Raw genomic sequence first — 21,565 nt, 5'->3', positions numbered from 1 at the left:
AACCTTTTTAGTTCTTGATGTTAACAACATCCTATGGAGTAAACAAAATGTTGGGATACATGAGTATCCCTTAAAAATCCATGAAATAAATTTCATTCTTAGACATCTCATGAGGCAAAACAAAACTCTTTCCAACATTGGTTTAAAAATACTTTACCATTCACCTGGTCTGACTGCTATACCCGAGTACATTTATCATAAATTTTAGTCGTGAAATTTTATTTCAAAACCCTTTGTATGATTTGTTTCAAATTAGGAATACTAAAACATACCCAAATCTGAGCCAAAGATAATCAATTCATTACACACTATAGTCTCTGCATGTAGACCCATTTTCTTTGTCATAAATCAGAAGTAAAACCAGTAACCCTTCCTTGGGCATCTAATAACTTTCTCAAAATGACTCCAAATAAAACAAAACCAATTTTTAATCAACCCCACATGAGTCTAGTTTCTGGATATATAAGCCATTAAATTTTTCAATTCATAAATTGTTCTACAAGCTCCAATCATTGCCTATAACTTCAAAACAAATCCTTAAAACCCAGTCTTCATTAAAATGAACATAAATAACATATATTTGAATGAAAATGAATCAAACAAATTGGAAATCAAATCCAATTCATATATCTTTCCAATGAATACAACTAGAGTTTTTGTTTCATCAAAATATGTCCATACCAAACATTCAAATCTATCTGTAGTTGGGCATCCTCAAATCTGCAAATAACCACCTTTAGAAAAACTAGCATAACTTCTTTAAAACTTAACAAAAAATTTTCAAACCAAAAAGAGAAAGAATATTATTCATCCTAATCTTCAAATTTATAGAAAATACAAGAGTTCCAGGCTGTACATGGTCATACAAGACCTGGAACCAACACTAAAATAGTTAAAACCAATCAAAATGGCAAGTTCTTGAGAAACCAATTGTTTCAAAAATGATCTATTCTTCTTCTCATTCACCCCTTTCTATTTGGAATGACCAATACAATGATTTTAAAGTGGTTTTGGTGGTTTACAACTTCCCAACCACCTCTTTAACCAACCCAACACATTCTTTTAACCCTTGTACATTTTTCAATGCTTCTTTAAGCCCTCCCATTACAATGTAAATGTATTTTTTTTTCTACTTTTTAATACATCACAATGCAAAGTTCATAATTTTAACCATTTATTCAACATGGTTATAGGGAAATCTAAATGACTTAAATATTACAATATTATGAAATTCATCATAATGTTTGAAGGGTCAAGATGCTCCTACATCAGTTCTCCTCCACATTTGGCGCAATTGCTTTAGCTATGCATTAAATCTTCCTATTACGCTCTAGAATTATTTTTGTCCCAGCCAAATATTGCCAAATTTTCAAGCCTCTACTTAGTTTAGAGGGAGATTCCTGAAAAGATCATGTACATATTCTATTAGTATTATATTCAACACATGTTTAGCCAAATCTAGTATACCTTGATCAATAGCAAAAGACCACCAGAAAGATCCTTTTAAATTAAATCCTAATTATCTCCATGTTCACTAATAAGATTTTTTATAATCTAAAAAAATGAGCAATAGTTTAAAATAAATAAAATTATTAGCCGATAGGCTATTAACGGTGGGTATTTCAGCCAAACCTATCCGTTTGTTCAAACCCGATACCATTGGTTGTTTACCAAGTTGAAAACTACTTTCAATGAGCAATCAATGTGAATCTCAAATCAATCTTATTGACCAACCATATTTATTATGATATTTCAGATCCTAGATCATTATATTTCTCAATAGATCTTTTAATGATATGTGAGATTTGTATATTGATTTCAACATATCTCTTAAAGATATGTGAGATCTATATATTGATTTCATGTTTTTGACTGCCTGGCTTCTATAAGAAACCTTCATGAATGATGTAAAGTGAACAATGTAAATATTATCCATTTTCAATATCATCTGGAATCTTAAATAGCATATTATTTTGGGATTCTTGGCCTGACAGTGGATCCCAAGTTATTATTTTGCTCTCAAAGTCCAAACTGCTAGTATATTGATACCTACAATACCCATCTGGCAGCTAGAGACTTTGGAAACACGAAGCATTTATCTCCAATAGCTATGTTGTATCCTGGGTGTGTGAGAGACATATAGAATCTCATGGAGTGGGTGTATGGATTGAGCCCAAATTATAAGCTAATGGTTGCTACAAAAGGGCATGGCCATTCAATACATGAGCAAGATCAAGTAGAAAATGGTGTGGTGATTGACATGGGATCTGTAAGAGGCATCGATGTGCACAAACATGAGTTGTATGGAGATGTCAGTGGAGGAGAGCTCTAGATCGATGTCTTACATACCACTCTAAAGGAAGGTGTGGCTCCAAGGTCCTTCATGGACTATTTGTATTTATCAATTGGAGAAACTCTCTCTAATGCTGGAATAAATAGTCAGGGCTTTCAGCATGGCCCCCAGATCAGCAATGTTCTCTAGCTCAAAGTTGTCACAGGTAATTAATTAATTATTCAGGATTGTGTATCAATGTTTCAAATCATATTCTATGGCTCATCATTAGAATAGTGAATTGGAGAAGAGACATTGAAACCATTATCATGAAGTTGTAGATGGGTGAGATTGATGAGTTTGGCAAGAGAAAGGGGAACAACTCCTTGCAGATGATGGGCACGTAATCAAAGACGGGTGCAAGAATACACAGTGGAGAGGATGCTATCCAACTCATGATTGCTATCGAAGCTCCCTCAAATCTCTCATGTTTCCCATCCACGTCCACATGTCTACCATTCTCATATAGCTTGAGGAAAGATCCAGGTACTAGCAAAGTCAACATTTTCCCTAGCTTTGTGGGAATATCTCCACTCAACCTAGCAAATGAAAAGACCATGTAGCACAGACTCTCGAGCCTACCCAATCCACGAGGGATGGAAATCCCTTCAAAGTAATTGAGGCTGAGATCGAGGTGCTCCAGGTGTTGGAGATTGAACAATGTGGAAAGAACATCCCCAATTACATTGCTTAGAGACATACCATTGATGCCTCTGTTTATGTAGGGTTTCCTAGTTTTATATTAACTATTTGTTTAAATTAATAGTTTAACATTCTTTGTAATTGAGTTGTATCAATTGTTTTATATATTCTAATGCATGTATTAGATGCATATAGCCGCTATTCAAAACCAAGTATTGACCCAATATTCTTATGTTAATTTTAACATTTTATACACCATTGATGATTTTGATTTTGTGATGATGCATTTGAGTTTATGATAGATTCTTCAGTTGTCTATTGCAAAATCTTAATTTTTAAGATTTATCCTATATTTTACTGTGAGTTGTTCAACATTTTGTGGTCGTTATTTGGTTAACATATATAGTTTTTAATAATTTTGTTAGGTTATATAAGAGAATATGAGATGCGTGTGATATTAGAGCCAAAATTCACTACCATCACTTTACCTTATCATATCATACAAAAACTGAGATGTGTTGAATCACCTATTCAAAAACCCACATTCTAAAAACACTCAAGAAGTACACAGAGAACCATTACAAGCATCATGATAAAAGAATCCAAGAAAATTAATTTAAAAACCTAAGTCCAATCAAAGAATTACCCATTCAAATGCAATGTTATGAATATTGAAGATTATCATGATACCATGAAAGATGTAGCTAATATTAAAAAATCCCAAAATTAATTATAATGCAAATTCTTTTTTTTGCATCCCAAATCCATTATGTTCCCATGATTGTAGGAGAGGACTTAGTAGCTGAGCACCCTAACTGTGTGCTTGTCAAAATCCTATATGATTTTTTTAATTTTAAATCACTCCTATTTATTTATAGCAGTTTCCTGACAAGTCCTTTGTTGATAGCAAATGCTTCAAGGCTACATCATCAAATATGATGACATATCAACATGCTTTTTGCCAAGGTGTCCAAAAAGACTCCCTTAAAAAATGAGATCCATACTTGTGCATTAAGTCATCTTTTGTTCCATTGATGTTGTATTGCATGATAAGTTGCTTTTCTTTGACTCCCTCAAGAAGATGCAAATTATAGGGTTTGGAGTATGGGACAAAGCAGGGTCCATGTTAGCTCTGGACAAGAACCAACACAACAATTCAGTGAATGGCATATTGGAAAGATGTGGCAGCGAAGGAGGTGAAGTACTATGTATGCCAAATTGTGTACGTCACCTCCTCAAGGCTTGCCCCAAATGCAAGAGTTGGCTTTCAAATATATATAGCCTAGATAGACTAGTCCATGCAAATTTTTTTCTTAGGAACTCTCACATATTTTATAGCAGTGTTGTAAGATACAACCAAATTTAGATTGTTTCTAATTTGAATGGGAAATTGAATGAAACTTATAGGTTATTTTATTGAACTTTGTGCTCTACTATCATTTTCTAGATCGACACATATTGTCTATCAAGCATGTCAGAAGTACCTTTTTTGGCTAAAGAAATATGGTGAAATACGAGACCTATACCAGATGCCATGGCCTATCTACTTGATGTCATCCATCATACTATCATCATGCCTACCTATCACCTGGCATTCTAGCATACAGCTCACTTGCTCTCACAGAGTTATTTTTAACATGTCTTTAATATATTTTTTAACAGTGAATATCTTAATGTCTTATTTATATTATAGTAATTTATTTATTTTAGAATTATATCAAATTCAAATTGATTTAGTATTTGAATTAAACTGTTTAAATAATTTGAGATATAATAATGAAAATTTTTAATTTAGAATTACAAATACCTATTCTGTTTTAAAAATTGTCATAATTATGTATATTTAGTGTTATAATTTGTATTTTGTTTTGTAATTTGAATGATATTACAAAAATAATTTATGTTTTAAAGAATCATTTTTCTTTTTCTATTTTCAATTGATTAATATTATATAAGATTATTTTATAAATTATATTTTTTCATTCTATCTTATAGAAGTCAAAATTGTATAAATCATAAAATAAAATAAATTTTAATTTTTATTATTATATAAATATAAAAGGTAAGGTATAATAATTTATATGATTGTACAATTTATTTATTTTCACAATTTCTATAATTATAGAAGTCAAATTAGAATTAAAATTATTTTTATAACTAAGAATACTAAAATTTGGTTTAATTATGTTTGGTTTCTATAATTTTGATTTTTTACAATGGTTTTCTAATATCAATTTCCTAATTTTTAAACATTTAAAAAAAATGAAAACTAAAGAAAACAAAAATGTATTAATGATTAGAAACAAATTCTATATATTTGAAGTAAAATTAAAATAGTAAAAAAATATTGTTGCTTGGTAAATTATTTAGAAAGATAATAAAGAAAATAATAAAAGTGATAAAATGATAAAAGTTACATAGACATCAAATAAATTCACTAAAATATAATTATTGACAACATAATCCAAATGGTTTTGAAGGAGCAATGTATTCAAATTTAATGTAATTTGAAAAAAAATTAATGATCATCAATAAATTATGAGTGTCAATCTTTCTTTTTTTTAATAACAAAATAAATGAAGTTTAGTTTATATAATAAAATTGAAATAAAATAATTTTAATGAACATTAAAATGTGTTAACTTAAATTTAATTTAATATATAACATGGTTTTAATCTTATAAGAAATAATTAGTTTTATTTAATCTAAATTTAAAAATATAATTGTCAAACAATATGATTTCAATTTAATTGATGGCACACAATGGTTTTTGAAATTATTTAGATAATTAAGATTAAAAATCTTTGAGTAAATTAATAAAAACAAAAAATAATTTTACATTGCAATTTAACTATCTAATGATATTGTCTCTTTTAATAAATATATATTTAAATAATTAATTTATTTAAATGTTGAGTGGAACGAATCCATTTGTTCAATAATTATTGATGTGACTCCGTAATATTAATCAATTAAATATGAGTTAATAGTTACTAGCTTGGAATAAAGGCACTAACATTGTACATATGGATGGGATGACCATGCAATTGAAAGTCGCATGCGAATGACAAGGCTGTCGGTTGACTTAAAGAACCTTAGTATGTTGATCAATTGTACAAAATAGATTTAATCATGGATACTTAAACTAAAAAATACTTTCATTTTATTTTTTTATTTTTATATCTTCACATAATTGTGTTAATATATTCATACTTAGATATATTATGCTCATCAAATTTATAGATGTATAATGGTTGTGGAAGACCATCTATTGGTGAATGAATGTGGTTTGGAGGATGTGGATACAACTAAAGAAGTTGCAAAAATGATAATTAAAAAATTTAATGAAAAAAGAGTATAGAAGCTAAAGTGGTAGTTCCAAATTGGACCAAAATGTTCTAGTGAGCTACAAATATGGATTCATTTGGATTTGTGGTGCACTTGACATAGACAAATTCAATTGGAAAATTTATGTGAAAGTAGAATGAGTGAAGTTATTCCTTGAAAAATATGTGAATGTATGGAATCCCCATACTCCATGTAGTAGAAACAGACATCGATCTAAGTTGCAAGAATATCCTTGCTTATTGGAAACAACTTCTATCTTCTCTAGAGATATGTGTGTTTCACTATGAAAAACTAATCAATAATGTCCAACGACACATACAATACAATGCAGACATGTGGTTATGCAAGTGAGGTACTATTTTAGATTTTTATTACAAAGCCCCTTGGTCTAAAGGGCTAGCTCATCCTTGGCCTGTGATAAGTGTGGAAAAAAATATTGCTACTTTCATTTTCTACATGCATTTCAATATCTTCCTTGCAACAACTGAACAACTTGAAAAGCCTTTGACATACAATTTAAGAGTAGAAGATCACTATGAGAGGTGGTAGATATTGTGTATACACCAAGTTATAAACCCCCAGAACTACCAATATATGTGGTTGTCTAGTTTAATAATTACAGTGGGCCACTTTGGGACTAAGAAGATCCAAAAAGTTTACCTATAACACATATAACCTTGGGTAATCATAGGATAATGTCATTATCCATCTCATGGGCACTCACCATACACAATCCAAAGGATTGACACTTCATAAAATAAAAATTGATATTTGTAAACTAGAATGACATGGTTTGACTTTCACACTTGTATCAAGAGTTAAATTACTAGACAACCTTTGTATAGAGCCACCATCCTCCTTTGATCAATATTCAAGAATGAAAAACAATCCATGTAAAATTATGGGAAAAAAGAAAGAATCTTGATTGCAAAAAGTCTCATTATTGTAAGGAGAGGAATGTGTGCTTACTTTGTTAGTTTTTTAATTGGGCACATTTATGCATTTCAATATCATCTATCCTTAATGTATAAAGTTGTTGTGTTATATAGGTATGGAGAAAATAAACCTATTGTGGCAATGTGATGTAGTTTACTAATTTATGCATATTTACATATGTCCAGTGTTAGCTATTAATGCCAGTGTTTACAATAGTTCTATTGTATGATGTGTATTATGATGTGGGCATCTATTATGTTTATTTTGAATGAAACTACTTATTAATAACTGTGACCCGATGAAACTTGGTGATCTTTAATGATAAATTGGAACATATTTTTAACTTTTCACAAAACTGCGCAAAAACTTCCTAAAGATCCTCATGATGAAACTAAAAACAATACCAAACTAAAAGGTGCAAACTTTATGTAATGTCTATGTAGGGACTACCATTCATCCAAATTATTAATTAATAAAAAATAATAGAAAACAATTGTATTATGATTTATTTTTATTTTTAAATTATTGAAAAAAAATCTCCAGAACATGCAAAGTTTGACCAAGAAATAAAATAATTCCATGATAATAAGTAAAGGTTCCTTTGTTGTGACAATAGATGAGTACCCTTATCCAAACAAGCAATCACTCTAAAAAGGACTCTTTGGACTTAATATTAATTATAAAGTAACTGGTGAACATTGCAATTTCTATCTTAGATTTCTTGTTTTCCTCTTCTACATTTGTTATATGAATTTAAGTATCCTAGATTTAATAATTAAGTGTGTCAAATTGACAATGTTTAATTTTTTTCGCTATTTATATTTCTTTTATATTGTCTTTGATTTTGTGTCTTTCCAGTGGAGCAAAGGTGCAGATGCGCCCACCACAGAGGTCATGTTTGACTTTGCGTGCTGTGCATCTCCTGAGGGAGATGAGATTTATATTGCAGGAGGAAGACAATGTGATTGGAAGAGTACGAGCCAGGCCGCAGTTTACAACGTGGAGAGAGATGAGTGGAAGCTTCTTCCCAACATGCTTCAAAAGGAGTGGCTGTGTTCCTCGGCTTTTATAAAAGGAATGCTGTATGTTGTCAGCTTGTTTGATGAGGAGCTTCAGCGGTTCGATCCAGAAAGAGGAGTTTGGTCCACTTTGCCCAACGTCTGGTTTATTCCAGATTGTGTGCATCCCATTGTGGCCGCATTTGGGCGTCTGTATTGCTTCTACTGGGATGCTGTGGCACAATTTGACTCTACACAGAATTTGTGGGCGGAAGTTGATGGGCTTCCTCAGCCGCTTGACAGGGTTGATGCTGCGGTGTTTGGGGATGATGGGATTTGCTTGAGTGGGATTGAATCGGACACCAACGATAAAGTTTTCTACATGTATTACCCTCCATTGGAAACAGGGGTTAACACAGGGAGATGTGTTTCTGTTGAGATGCCTCAATACTTGTCCTACAGCAAGATCGAATCTTTGGCCACTGTGATGATTTGATTCTGATGCTGAGAGGGGAAACTATTATTTAGTAATTGAAAGTCTTTTCAATATATTTAGTACTTGTATTTGAATAATTTAATAAAAAAAACTCAAAACATGCGTCATCTACAGCGTTACATTTCAAAATTAAGAATCAATGTCTATATTTAAAAGCATGCCTATATTTAGAGTCAATCATATTCTACTTCAATATATATAACTTATGAAAAATAATTTAATACGAGTTGCAATTTATTTGAGCAGAGTGTAACAGCAGAATTGGTTGGTAATGGAGTATTTCGAGGTAATTCCAGAAGATTTGGTGAGAAAGATCTTAATGAAAACGTCTTGTGAATCTCCCGCCATTCTGAAGACAGTTTGTAAAAATTGGAAGTCCGTGCTGGAAAATCCCAAGTTTTATGAGGAAAGATTGAGCGAGCGTGGGTCTAAGGAGTTGATATGTTTGCTTGGAAATGTAGGTCCTCTGGTAACTATATATGACCCCATTAACAAATCATGGAAAACACTTCCTCCCGTCCCTACCCAATTTCAATTCTACTCATTTTCCAAATGTATCTGCGTTAAACAGAAACTGGTTTTATTAGGTTCATATGAGCACTACAAGCACACTGCAGGTTTGAAGCGCAAAAGACTGGCGAGAAATTACAGGGCCATTTTGATCTTTGATTTTGTGTCTTGTAAATGGCGGAAAGGTGCACATATATTGCAAGAGGAAGATTTTGCGTGTTGTGCATCTTCTCATGAAGGACTGATTTACGTTGCAGGAGGAAGAATGAATGGTGAAATCACAAGCCGGGCTGCAGTTTACAATGTGGAGACAGATGAGTGGAGGCTTCTTCCCAATATGCTTGAAAAGGATTGGTTGTGTTACTCTGTTTTTATGGAAAACATGATGTATGTCATGAGAACATATCATCAGGAGCTTCAGCGATTTGATCCAGAAAGAGAAGTTTGGTCCACTTCGCCCAACATCTGGTTTGTTGAAGATTGTGTTGAGCGCATTGTGCCTGCATTTGGGCGTTTGTATTGCTTTCAATGGGATGTTGTGACTGAATATGACTCGGTAGAGAATGTGTGGAAGATTGTTGACGATCTTCCTGAGCCTCTTGACAGAATTGATGCTGCAGTGTATGGGGATGGGATCTTCTTGAGCGGGCTTCAATCGGGCACCAACAATGCAGTTTTCTATATCTACCAACCTCCATTAGAAACAGAAACAGAAAAAGAAACAGGGGCGGAACTGAAGAGACGGATATGGGTCTCTGTTGAGAAGCCTCCACAATTTTCCAATATTGATAGGATCGAATCTGTGTCCACTGTGATTGTGATTATTTGATTGGGGTTTTTCCCAAATTGGTTGTGGTTTTTCATTTGCTGTAAAAATCTGAACTTTTCATTGATTTTGAGAAGACTGACACAGAGTTGTTTTGGTTCGCCTTGTTTGTTTTAAAACAAATTTCTCTGATCAGGTTTTTTTTTCCAAATTGATTGTTATTTTATTGGGCTCTTCAAATTCATTGTTGTATTTTGTGGCTTTTCATTGGCTGTGAAGAACTAATCTCCAAAAAACTCATCTCCAAATAGTTTACTCACAATGACTACTTAGCGATGCAGCAATAACCTTACTCTGCTGCTGTTCTGATTTTGTATTATTATGATTTTTATTCTTCCAATAAAAACACTTTGAAATTTTAAAAAAATTGCTTCTGAAATCCACGTCAATACGTAACCGCGTCGGTTGACATCGACACCTACCTACAGTCCATCATATAACGGCTACGTTCCAGATCCAGTATTTATAGGCCTACTTCACAGGATGGGTAAGAACAAGCATCCCGTGGCTGGCTCGTTTTTTCCCCGCCAAATCACATTCAAATTGATAGAAGCAAACTTGTTGACAAGAGCCATTCAATGCCAGATAAACTAATCTGTTGTTGTATTACATCTTCGAAGGTTCTTTAATAAAAGTCTTAACACAAAATAAGAAGTTTTAGGCGGTTCTGCTTGGATTGCTGCATTCGTTGCTTCAGTGCTACAGACGAAGAGTTGTTTTTCCTCATCCTCCACATCATTCAATACATGTGTCAAATGTGGACAATACCCTGCTACCTTCATCTCCCAGGACAAATTCTCCAACTGTTTATAGATCTCCTGTATCTATGGTGTGATCTATCTCTTGCATAGAAAATATTTATTGTCTTGTGGCCTTTAATCCAACTACATCCAAGCATAATTTTTTATTTCTCTACCTTCCATCAATCTCCTCACCATTTGTGCATCACCCCACCTATCAAATTTTGAATATATATTTGATAGAAGTACATAAGTTGTAGTATTATCAGGGTACAACTCAAAGAGAAGGTTTGATGTAAATACTCCTAACTTTATATTATTATAAGGTCTACAGGAATCAAGCAAACATGTTCACATAACCATCTCAAGTCTAATTGGCATTTTGATGATAAAGTTAAGAGTTTCCTCAAGATAGCCAGCACAACCAAGAAAATCAGTCATGCACACATAATGATCAATGGTTAGAATAATGCAGTGAGACTCATTCATGCCATTGAATTATTTTTGTCCATCTTCCACTAAGCCTGCATAGGTACATGCTAATAAACAAGCAAAGGTTTTGGTGGATGCCCATGCCAAGTTTCAAATATCTAACTTTGGCACAGGCTGGGAGGATGTTGGCAATAGTTGTAGAGTTTAGCTTCAAACCTATCAATCTCATTTCCTTAAATACCTTGATGGCATTTTTAAATAAACCATTTTGTGCATATCCTACAACCACGACACTCCATGAGATGACATATGGGAAAGGCATCTCTTTGACAATCTTTAAAGCATCATCCAGAGCATCCTAGAGCATTTTAGACAACAATCCATAAATCCATTCCAGAGCATTTACAGAATTAGCAAAGAAATTAGAAATATACCTATTATCTAATAACCATGCATGTAATCATGGTAGAACATTGTCTCTCTATTTCATAAGAAAAAAATAAAATAAATTTGGTGTAACATTGTATTCTATTTGCCCGCGCATGCTTTTGTAAGCCTTAATTAGCAAGCATACAGTTGAAGTTGAAATTCTTTATATGGTTGAAGTTGGAATTATTTATATGCTAATGTTGTAGACTAATGTCATGTGCTTTTCTTACTGGATTGAGTCTATGACAATGTCAGATCTATTTATAGTTAGATAGATTACTGCCAGGGGAAATTTTACAGAGTTGGAATCAATGTGATTGGAAACCAAAGGAAGCCAATAATGTTGAGATCTATAACAACAAAGGAAACAAGACTACAATAGAGTTTTAAAATCCACCTCATTTTCATAATTAGTTTCAAATAACTTGTATACATAAGCAACATATACTAGAAGAAAAAAAAATTAATTTTAGGCTACACATTCAACCAGAGATAGGGACAAGAGAAAGGGTAAGGGCATAGCCAAATAAACACAACAGAATCATTGCCACACATGCAACAAAGCTTCCAGCACTTGATTTTGCCCTATATATCCATGGGCAGTCAATCCAATGAAGCAATGAAGCAAAATAAGATTAAGTAATAGATCCAACCATTGATTCTGCAACAGTGACCATTGACCCAGTTCCAGTTGCCTAAAGATAAGTAGGGGCCAAAATCTCTCATCCAAAGATATAGATCTCTATTTTTCTATATCCACCAGCAGCAAAACAAGCCCCAGTAAAGCTAGTTACCCCTACCATTCTAAAGGGCAGCCCTAGACAGAGCTACTGGCCAGACAAAGCCCTACTATTTATAAGGGCCACTAGCCACTAGGTAAGGACCACCTAGGTAAGGAGCGTATTAGTAACTTGTTCCTTGGGAACTATGAACACATAGAAAGTAAGATTGGTACTATAGCAAAGGCAGAGGTTGTAGTTGCATTTCTAGATTGGGATCGAAACCTCCTAGCATCAATGGAGCATGGATAGAAGTAAAGGTAGTAGCTCTCTTTGCAGTGTCTTTTGTATAAATTACATATGTAACCAATGGCTTTCTGCCAAAATGGAATGGATGGGATAGGAAAGGAGCAAGCAAGGCCGGAATGAAGAAAGAACTTATGATGAAGAGGTGTCGACTAAGTCAATTAAATGATCAACAACTACAAAATCTACTCAATCAACAGAGTCGACTAGGAGATCCACTGCCTTTTCCTCTATAGGTTATGGAATGGATCCTTATTATTCTATAGGCTCGCCAAGAAACCATCACAGGTGCACAGGACAACCCTATCACATTCAACATGACTCCTCTATGCACTGTTGTTGCAACACCAAGTGCTCAAGTTGGCATCGAGTCAAGGACTCAACTTTCCATAGGGGTAGGGTGCAGAAGGGATACACCGGGATCCAATAGCAACAAGGCAAAATAGGGGCTAGAGACTAAGGAGCAATTTGGAATAACTATTCCCATACACAATTATAGGAAGGGGGCACCTGGGACCTATCAGGGAACAGATGAGCAATTTAGATCCAAACACGGCAAGCAAAATCACAAATGCCTATAATTCTAGTTGGGGAAAGCACCTCAAACAGAGCTCATAGTTTCACAGGTGAAAGAGGTAATAACTATAATGGATGACTAGCTAAGATCCCTCAAAAAAGAATTTGATCCCAACCCTAGCAATAGAAGTAGATATGACCAAATAAAAAATTAGAGAGAGGGGTACTGGGGAAGAGAATAGACACTACAAGGCTACCTCTGCATGCATTTAGGGTGAAAAAATAAAGCTTTGTTGGGCTACATAAACACCTATTAAGGATCAATATGCAACTTGGGAATGGTATATGTCTACAAATGACCACTTCATGCATGAAAGCTTCTTGATCACTGACCAAGAGTGTGTGGATCCCATCAAGTATAGACATGCAACAATTACCTACTCTAACTGCTGTAGGTAGCTCGAGGAATGGGAAGCTATAAGCACAAGCTCAACAACAAGCCCTATAATTTTATAGGAGTTCTTACAGGCCATTCACATATCTTATATCAGATCAATAGAGCATGAATGCAGCCTGTATAGAATTATAGAGGTAGGGCAGATTACTATCACTGCTAGAAGATGCTTTATGCATGTAGAGGGCAGAAAAGGGCGACTATTTTAGGTAGGTCACTACGAATATGTAGGATGTTGAGTGATAAGTGACAACATAAATGAAGATTTGAAACAATAGGTATAGCAGCTAGACTACCCTTGTGCTTCAGCCAAACAATTTGCAAATGGGCAGCAATAATCTATTTAGGGGGGCAAGGGCCCATAAAATTATAGGGTAAGGGCATAGCCAGGTAGAGACAACAGAACCGGCATAGGAGAAATGTGCATTAGCACACAATTGGAATAGAGGTATCCATAACATATTTTTGTATTTAATTCTAAGAGGCCATTGCCATAGGCATTCTATATCAAAGATAGCATATATGTTGATAATATTTTTTACAAATCAAAGAAAATATATTCAACTCAAAGAAAATATATTCAACTATATAATGAGGAAAAACTACTCACTAGTAGAAACTGGCTGAGTCTTGTTCTCAATTTGGAGGAATATAACCCGAATCCTTATACTACTATGTCGTAGAAAATCAATAATAATAGGTGCACGAGTTGCTCCATTTTACCCTATTGGCTGCCACATATAGACAAATGAAATGTAGTAAGGCCATACAAATTCACCAAATTGGGGGAACACCTAATCCTAAGAACATTTATATTTGGCATTACACTCAGCTCGAAGTAATTATAAAAAGGGAAGAGATATAATGTGTACCAGTAAAAGGTGTCCAATTAGACTGTTCAATATTGCTGATTTTCTAGCACCCTGTAAAAGGCAGTAGAAAACTTTAATCACTATGCTCACAAACAATTGTAATTGAATATACATATTAAAGTAAGAATGTGCATGCCAATAAAATGAGCTGAATAATAATATCCTACATCAAAAATATACTCACTTATGTATGCTTATGTAGACATCAATTTTTTTCAAACCACTTAAACTAACAAAGTCTGAATTTCTGATGGACCAGAGTTTACCTAGTAGCCGCATGGAGGGTAGATTTGATATTTTTCTTGACAAACATCATTTCTTGAATCTCCACAAAAGACCACCTCTAGATATATTGAATAATAGCAATAAAAAAGTCAAACTAGATCTATTTGTCATTTCTCCACAACTCCCCACCTTCTCGAATTTTTTTTTTTCAGAAGTGGATGCTGCAAATTTTTAGTTCACTGTCTTCAATAGCTGCATAAAATCTCCCACCACAAGAAATGGTAGTTTAGGTTTATAAGGCTATTTTCATATTATAGGTTTAGTTTGCACTAGAAAACATCCATGGTTTCTCCTATACAGTGCAACTCTTTGATGGTAGTTTCCACGAAGGGTACCCACTTGATCTTTTTTGGCAGCTATAGTACAAGGGTACTCAAAACCATGTACAGGTTAATAGGCTTCATGGAACATCAGATATTTGGTTACAATAACACAAAATACTAAATTTCTATTCAAATTTACTAACTTTGAAACATTACCACACAAAGCATGTCATTTGTGCAAAAGATGTTGCAAGTTTTTGAGTGGCTCCATGAAACCTCTATCCTCTTTCTAGAGCTAGAGTTCAAACCATCCTGCCAATAATATAGGAACTCTGATTTTTAGGGGCAATATTATGTACATTGTTCTAGTTGCAAAATACAGTTTTCATGAATCTTCCCACACACCAATAATCAGGTTGATGATCCACTCTATGGGACCAAGTCCTGAGTACAAACTCTTTTTGTATCAAAATTCTGCAAGCTAAAATCCTACTTGTTAGTTCACCTAGTCTATTGACCTAGTCTGTTGCCAATAGTCATTGCAGGGTGCTATAATGAGTTATAGCTATTTTTGAGTATGTTTAATGAATTTAGCAAGATGCATCATTATCTTGATTTTCCTTCATTAACCTTTGGGCTAGAAAAATTGAAAGACATTAATCTCTGCATTTAAAAATTTTGAATTACCTATAATTTAAATTTTCTTTCCTCTTCTTAGTATTTGTGAAAACCATTAAATTGAATTGTTTAGAAGAGAAAGTGGCTTCATATGGTGCTCTTGTCAACAAAATATTGATTTTCTAATGTTATGCCAGTTTCAGTAACATAAGTTGCATAACAAATAGATTTATACTAAGGAAATAAAAAAAGGCGTAGCTTTTGGTGTTTGAAATAGAATGTTAAATACACAGATGTAGGGATTCAACTATTTCATGGCTCATAAAGAATGTAAACACCACAATCAATTATAGATCCAACAACAAGCATGAAAATACAAGTAACAAACTAGTGCTTGTACCCCAGCAGAGTGCAAGAGTACAGCCGATAGGCATTGGGGTTGAAATGTATAGCTGAATATTTCGTCCATGCTAGTGTGATTATAGTGGAGGTGAAAAAAAACCATTTTTCACAAAACATTTAATATGATTTGATACCAGGCAATAGGAGATTTGTAACAGACTGATCCCATTTTTTTAAGAAGACATACCTATTAATATGATTTAAGATGGTTTGTTTAAGAAAAACCTACTCAAACAGCATGTTATCAAAACATAATGTACCTGTACTGATGAGTATGATCAAGCTTCTGAACACCTTCAACGACAGATGCTTCACCATTCACTTCATATAAAACATTATTCTCATCATCCTTCATTCTCCATTTGCTTATAGATAGAAATTGAAATAACACCTGTGCAAATCTTGTGAGAGGACTTCCAGTAGGATACTTGAACTTTTAGAAAGGAGCTCCACACACAAAAACAACTATAGATACCAACATGGCTACGGTGGAATCCCAAATCCACACAACCATCCATTTATGTCCTGAACATATACAAGCACAGTTATGCCTAGTAGTGCACTGGTGTTAATGCCAAAGAAGAACCAATTGAAGGAGTACTTTCCCTTTCTTTCCTCCTCATCCATTTCATCAAACTGATCTGCTCCAAAAGGAGGAGACACAAGGCTTGATTCCTCTTGTTCCAAGTGCAATTATGTATAGAGCAATGTATAAAAACCGAATCTGAGACTTGGAAGCTGGCTCACACCCACTTTTAGTTCATTTTGCTGGCCTGAGAGAGCTTATTGGTCTATTTAGGAGAAGCACATCTCCTATAAAATGGGTCAAAACCAAGATTAATTATTATTTGTTAATATTAATTATTATTATGTGTTAAGTTCAAATAGACTCGAATACAAGACCTCCAATAAGGGGCTCATAAGTTGGCGATATAGACTAATAATAATTGGGCAAGCTGAATTATTCCTTACCATAGCATAAATGCAAGAAAAGATAATAATTGTTTTAAAGCATCCCAAATATGCATCAGCAAGGAAGGATCCAGGTAGTGTGAGCACAAAAGCAGCACCTATCTAGTCTGTAACAAAATTAGCAGCATTTGGTACGCTCCCATGCATCTCTGTTATCACGTATGAGAACATGTTCATAGCAACTGAATAGTATGCAAACCTTTTAGCCACCTCATTCACTACAAAGTATCACATGAATTCAACATTAGTATCATTTCATCTAATTTGAGTAAAAACACATTTAGAGGATAGGGCCATTAAAACTGTATAGATTGACAACACATATTCAAAGTAATTAAATCACAATTCAAAACTCAAAAAAATGAGAGACCATATAAAGATTACGTTGTTAAGGAAGTGCTAAACTGTTAATCCACAAAAAAAGAAAAATGAGAGACCATATAAAGAATATATTGTTGAGGAAGTGACAAGTTGTTCCACACAAAAAGAGTAAACTTACTATCATTTGTTTAATGTTCTACAAAAAGGTGAGAAGAGTATAATACACAGCGATAAATTATAAGCCTCTTATTTGAAAAATCTTGTGTCAAGTCTACTCAAACACAACGCTTAACACTTAACAAATGAATAAATAATAATGATAAATGAAACTGTAGATGTTACTTGACACAAGTCTACTCAAACATAATGCTTAACACGTAACAAATGAATAAATAATAATAATACATGAAACTGTAGATGTTACTTGAAACCAAGCATTGCATTGATTTCAAAAATGTGCTAGTCTACTATACCTATAATGAAAGGTGGTGCCTTCCATCCCCTATTCTTTTCTTATCAACTACATTCCCTTTCAACTCATGCTATACGTGGAACATGAACAGATAATTTTTCCCTTCTCTCCATTGCCTGCAATAAATTCAACAAGGGGTCATAAATCATGATAAATTGAACTCCACAGAACTTCCATATCTGGTATTGATATGTTTGAGATTGATGGTTGTTTGAAGCATCCAATGTATAGCTTTCCCTTCATGTCAGTTTTCTGCTAATAATCTCAAAACAAAACTTAAAAGAGTTGAACAAAATCTCTTGTTGCATGGATGTATTTAAAGGAAAGCAAAGATAATTTGAGAGAAATACTAGAGAACCTCAGAGAAAAGATGCCATAGATAAATACAAGATTCCAAATAGTATATTTCTCCATATTCTCAAATAAACATGCTAATGGTGGAAGTGCCTTCATATTCCTATAATCCATTTGACTTGGCTAATTATGATAATGAAATGATGTATATTTAAATCCATTGCAGGCTTCTCTGAATTTTACTGATGATCAGCTTGTATGATTTTATTTCTAGCCTTTTTAGAGGTGTGAAAAGAACTCCAGGCTTTTGCACACCCATTTTTGGGATATTTTATACTTGATGGCAAGGTCATAATTGACCTATAAAAGATTTTGATCTTATTAAAAAAAGCTAACAGATTTTAAGCCTAGAAATTATAATCATAAGACAATAACATTTGCAAAATATATGAAAACTGTTGATTCCTTCAAATTATTCTTAAGGTAGTTGATGTGATTCCATTCATCTCTTATGTATGAGACTTCCCACTCTTTCGCAGGAGGAACACATGGTGAGGGTTGCCGCTGGAAGTTGCATGTACAATGGAGTTGAAACCTTCAGAGCTCACAGCTCATGCACTTCCTTTTGTAGCCACCTGTTTTCTTCCGTCAAATTTTCACAGCACCGCTTCAAAAATTTGCACTCCATTTCTGTCTGCTTCACACCATTTGTAAGCAGTATGTTCTAGAACCAGACTCCAACCTGCCATGGACAAAGGTTGAGCTGCTTTGCCAGGGCAATTTTTTGCTTCTGCGCCATAAATTTATTTCAACACTTATTTAAAGAGTTTGAGCAGGATTTGAGCAATTACATCAAGAATTTGAGTAGTTATTTAGATTTTTTTAACATTTACTTCAAGGATTTGAGCACTTATTTAAAGGTTTTGAGAAATTATTTAAAGGACTTGAACACTTAAAAGGATTTGAGCACAAATTTAAAGAATTTGAGCACTTTTTCAAAGTATTTGAGCAAATATTTACCAGATTGAGTGTGTTGTGCTTTTTAAAGCTTCCTTCTAGGAGAGCCGATTGATCTTTGGAAAGGCAGAGCTTCTTCCTGCTATTATCTCCTTCCTCTTCATCACTACCTCTCCAGGATGCCCTGTCACTCTCCCTGTTGTTTTTGCCATTGCAACAAAGCCCGCCCTCTTCCATGTGAAAGGACAAAATGGTGCTATTAGGAGAAGACACAGCAGCCTCTTCATCATATTCAAGCGAGGATATCTAGTTCATATCAATGCCCTGCCTCTCCCTCCTCCCTACAACACACCATATGAAAAAATAAACTCAGAAAATACCCTACAATTTCTCCAAATAACTAGATAATTTCACCAAATAACCAGAGGATTTCACTGAATAACCATAAATAAATGCAACAAAAATGCAAAAACACACCAGAGGATGTCATCCAGGACCATAGCCATCCATGGAGGCTGGCCTCGTCTTCGCCCAGTAAGGAAGCTTAGCTATCAAAGACGAAGAGGAGATATTTAATGGAGTAAAGCAGAACTCCAACATTTCTAACCTGAGTTTTTTGCTGAGCGGTGGTGGAGACAGCTGACCCCAGACATGTCAGACATGCCTTTCACCGCCTGTTGCAGGAGCACATCTTGATCATCCCTATCAACCAAACTCTCTGATTCCTCACACTCCATCTATTTCTTTGTCCACACATCAGTGCCCCTGTTTCTTAAGTTCTTATAATAATTATTGGCAGCATCCCACTCGCGAATGGAAGACTTCTAGCAGCTCCCTCTCACAAAAAAGAAGCTCTCTATCCCATGCTGGCTGCTCTGTCATTCAAAACCGCTATAAGCAGGTTAGTGTAATGCATATGCGACAGGCAGGAAACCAGTGCGCAAACCAAATGTTCCATCCGATGCAAGCAACAACATGAGGAATTTCTGGGGGCTCTCGTCCACAAGTGAAAACCTATCGGCAATGAAAAAGGGGATAGGGCAATAAAATGAAATCACCTAAAAGAAGAAATGTCAGGAGGATATACCTGGTGATCTGTAGCTACAAGATGAAGTAATTCCATGCATTACAAAAATAGAATCGCCTGCTGTAATAAAGAAACCCTGATCCATAACACCAATCTCAAGAAAGCATGGACAAGCCACGTCACAAGAGCATGCAAAAAGCACGTACAGTGGGCTGTCTAAATAACACGTCTAACCCGAGATTTGTTTGGGTTGAATTTTATGACAAGGAAAACCAAAAGACTGCTAGGAAAATTGATTCCCACCAATGAGAATTTCATAATTTTCAAAAGGAAATGATGTTTTAAGAAAGGGAGAAACAATGCGTAATTTTATGGGATTATTTTTCAATTATCCTGACTCCCGATGCACAATTTAATGCAGAAGTTGAGTGAAAATATTAGTTTCTGCCTATGGGTGGCAGGGACTAATAAGTGCATTTCTTAAAGCAGTGACATTTTAATTGAGGATTCACTAAAGAAGATAATTTGACAAGACGTGTAAGATGCAGGTTTATTCCCTAGAGTTTGCAAAGATGCAAGGTGCATATTCATTCAAAGGAGAAATATATATCATTGTTCAATTTTATATAGTCCACTCCAAAAAAATAAACTCAATGCTTATAGCAGATAATTCATCAGATAATTCAGGAAACTAATATATTGGTTGGCATCAAGCAATTTTATGGCATCCATCAATTTCCCAGGACTGAATTGCCCATGGGCAAAAGCCCAATATAGAATTTTATTGGTTAACTGACCTACATATTTTTGCATATTAATTACAATTGTCAAATAACCTAAAAATGGCATTGGGTTTTGAGGAAGACGAATAAAAAGACAATTTGGGCGCCCAATTGAAGATATTCAAGAAATTTCATTTTGGAGAACTTGGCTTGAGAGTTAAAGAAAAGGTTTGAATCAAGAGCTTTTAAAGAGACAATACTTCACAAGATTGGGTATATCAATAGTGAAAGATCTTTCTAGGCTATTCTTGAGGCGATCTCATTTTAGGGAAACTTAATTGAGATTGTTTATAGAAGTATTGATAGAGTTTTTGAAGGTAGATTTGAAAGTAAAAAAGTGATTCCAGATTTGAGGTGACATAAGGCATAGATTGGAGGTCATTAACTTTTCCATCTATAGTGCAGGTTGAACCACTTCAAGGTGCCTAGCATGTGATTTACAGGAATTTAGAGGCCAAATTTGATGAGGGTTTCTAGAAAAATAGTAACAATAATTTATAGATCCTTTCAAACTTAGTCTTGGCTATACATAATTGTCCTAGAGCCATATTTCCTTCACCATTCTTACTTCTTTCCTGGATAGACTTGTGAGCTAGTAGACCTACTTCTTTCCACA

The 21,565-nt window shown here is 34.2% G+C and overlaps 2 protein-coding genes across 9 annotated transcripts; one reads left to right on the top strand and one right to left on the bottom strand.

Moving 5' to 3' along the window:
* Positions 1–930: 930 nt before the first annotated feature.
* Positions 931–20,398, bottom strand: LOC149576221 (homeobox-leucine zipper protein HOX15-like). Of its 8 annotated transcripts, none has more exons than XM_089816670.1 (9): positions 20,228–20,398; positions 19,748–20,015; positions 19,204–19,481; positions 17,891–18,973; positions 17,097–17,314; positions 16,385–16,937; positions 14,557–14,607; positions 14,295–14,415; positions 931–1,400 (listed from the first exon to the last, which is right to left on the bottom strand). In XM_089816670.1, exons 2-3 carry the CDS (start codon positions 19,875–19,877, stop codon positions 19,447–19,449), a joined length of 165 nt encoding a protein of 54 aa, XP_089672796.1. In that variant the 5' UTR covers positions 19,878–20,015; positions 20,228–20,398; the 3' UTR covers positions 931–1,400; positions 14,295–14,415; positions 14,557–14,607; positions 16,385–16,937; positions 17,097–17,314; positions 17,891–18,973; positions 19,204–19,446. The 8 variants fall into 8 exon arrangements, with proteins under 8 accessions (XP_089672796.1, XP_089672782.1, XP_089672792.1 ...); XM_089816656.1 differs by having other exon boundaries at positions 1,185–1,400; positions 17,891–18,005; positions 19,618–20,015; XM_089816659.1 differs by lacking the exon at positions 931–1,400 and adding an exon at positions 10,647–11,042 and having other exon boundaries at positions 17,891–18,005; positions 19,618–20,015.
* LOC149576222 (F-box/kelch-repeat protein At1g80440-like) lies at positions 9,024–10,161 on the top strand. The gene has a single exon (XM_089816651.1). It carries the CDS (start codon positions 9,024–9,026, stop codon positions 10,089–10,091), a length of 1,068 nt encoding a protein of 355 aa, XP_089672777.1. The 3' UTR covers positions 10,092–10,161.
* Positions 20,399–21,565: the final 1,167 nt, after the last annotated feature.

Source organism: Cupressus sempervirens, chromosome 1, assembly GCF_028749045.1.
Source record: "Cupressus sempervirens isolate cs-2001-9-10 chromosome 1, ASM2874904v1, whole genome shotgun sequence".
In the NCBI taxonomy this organism is placed as follows: Eukaryota; Viridiplantae; Streptophyta; class Pinopsida; order Cupressales; family Cupressaceae; genus Cupressus; species Cupressus sempervirens.
Note: the sequence above shows the minus strand (reverse complement) of the source record. Positions and strands in the feature narration are given on the sequence as shown.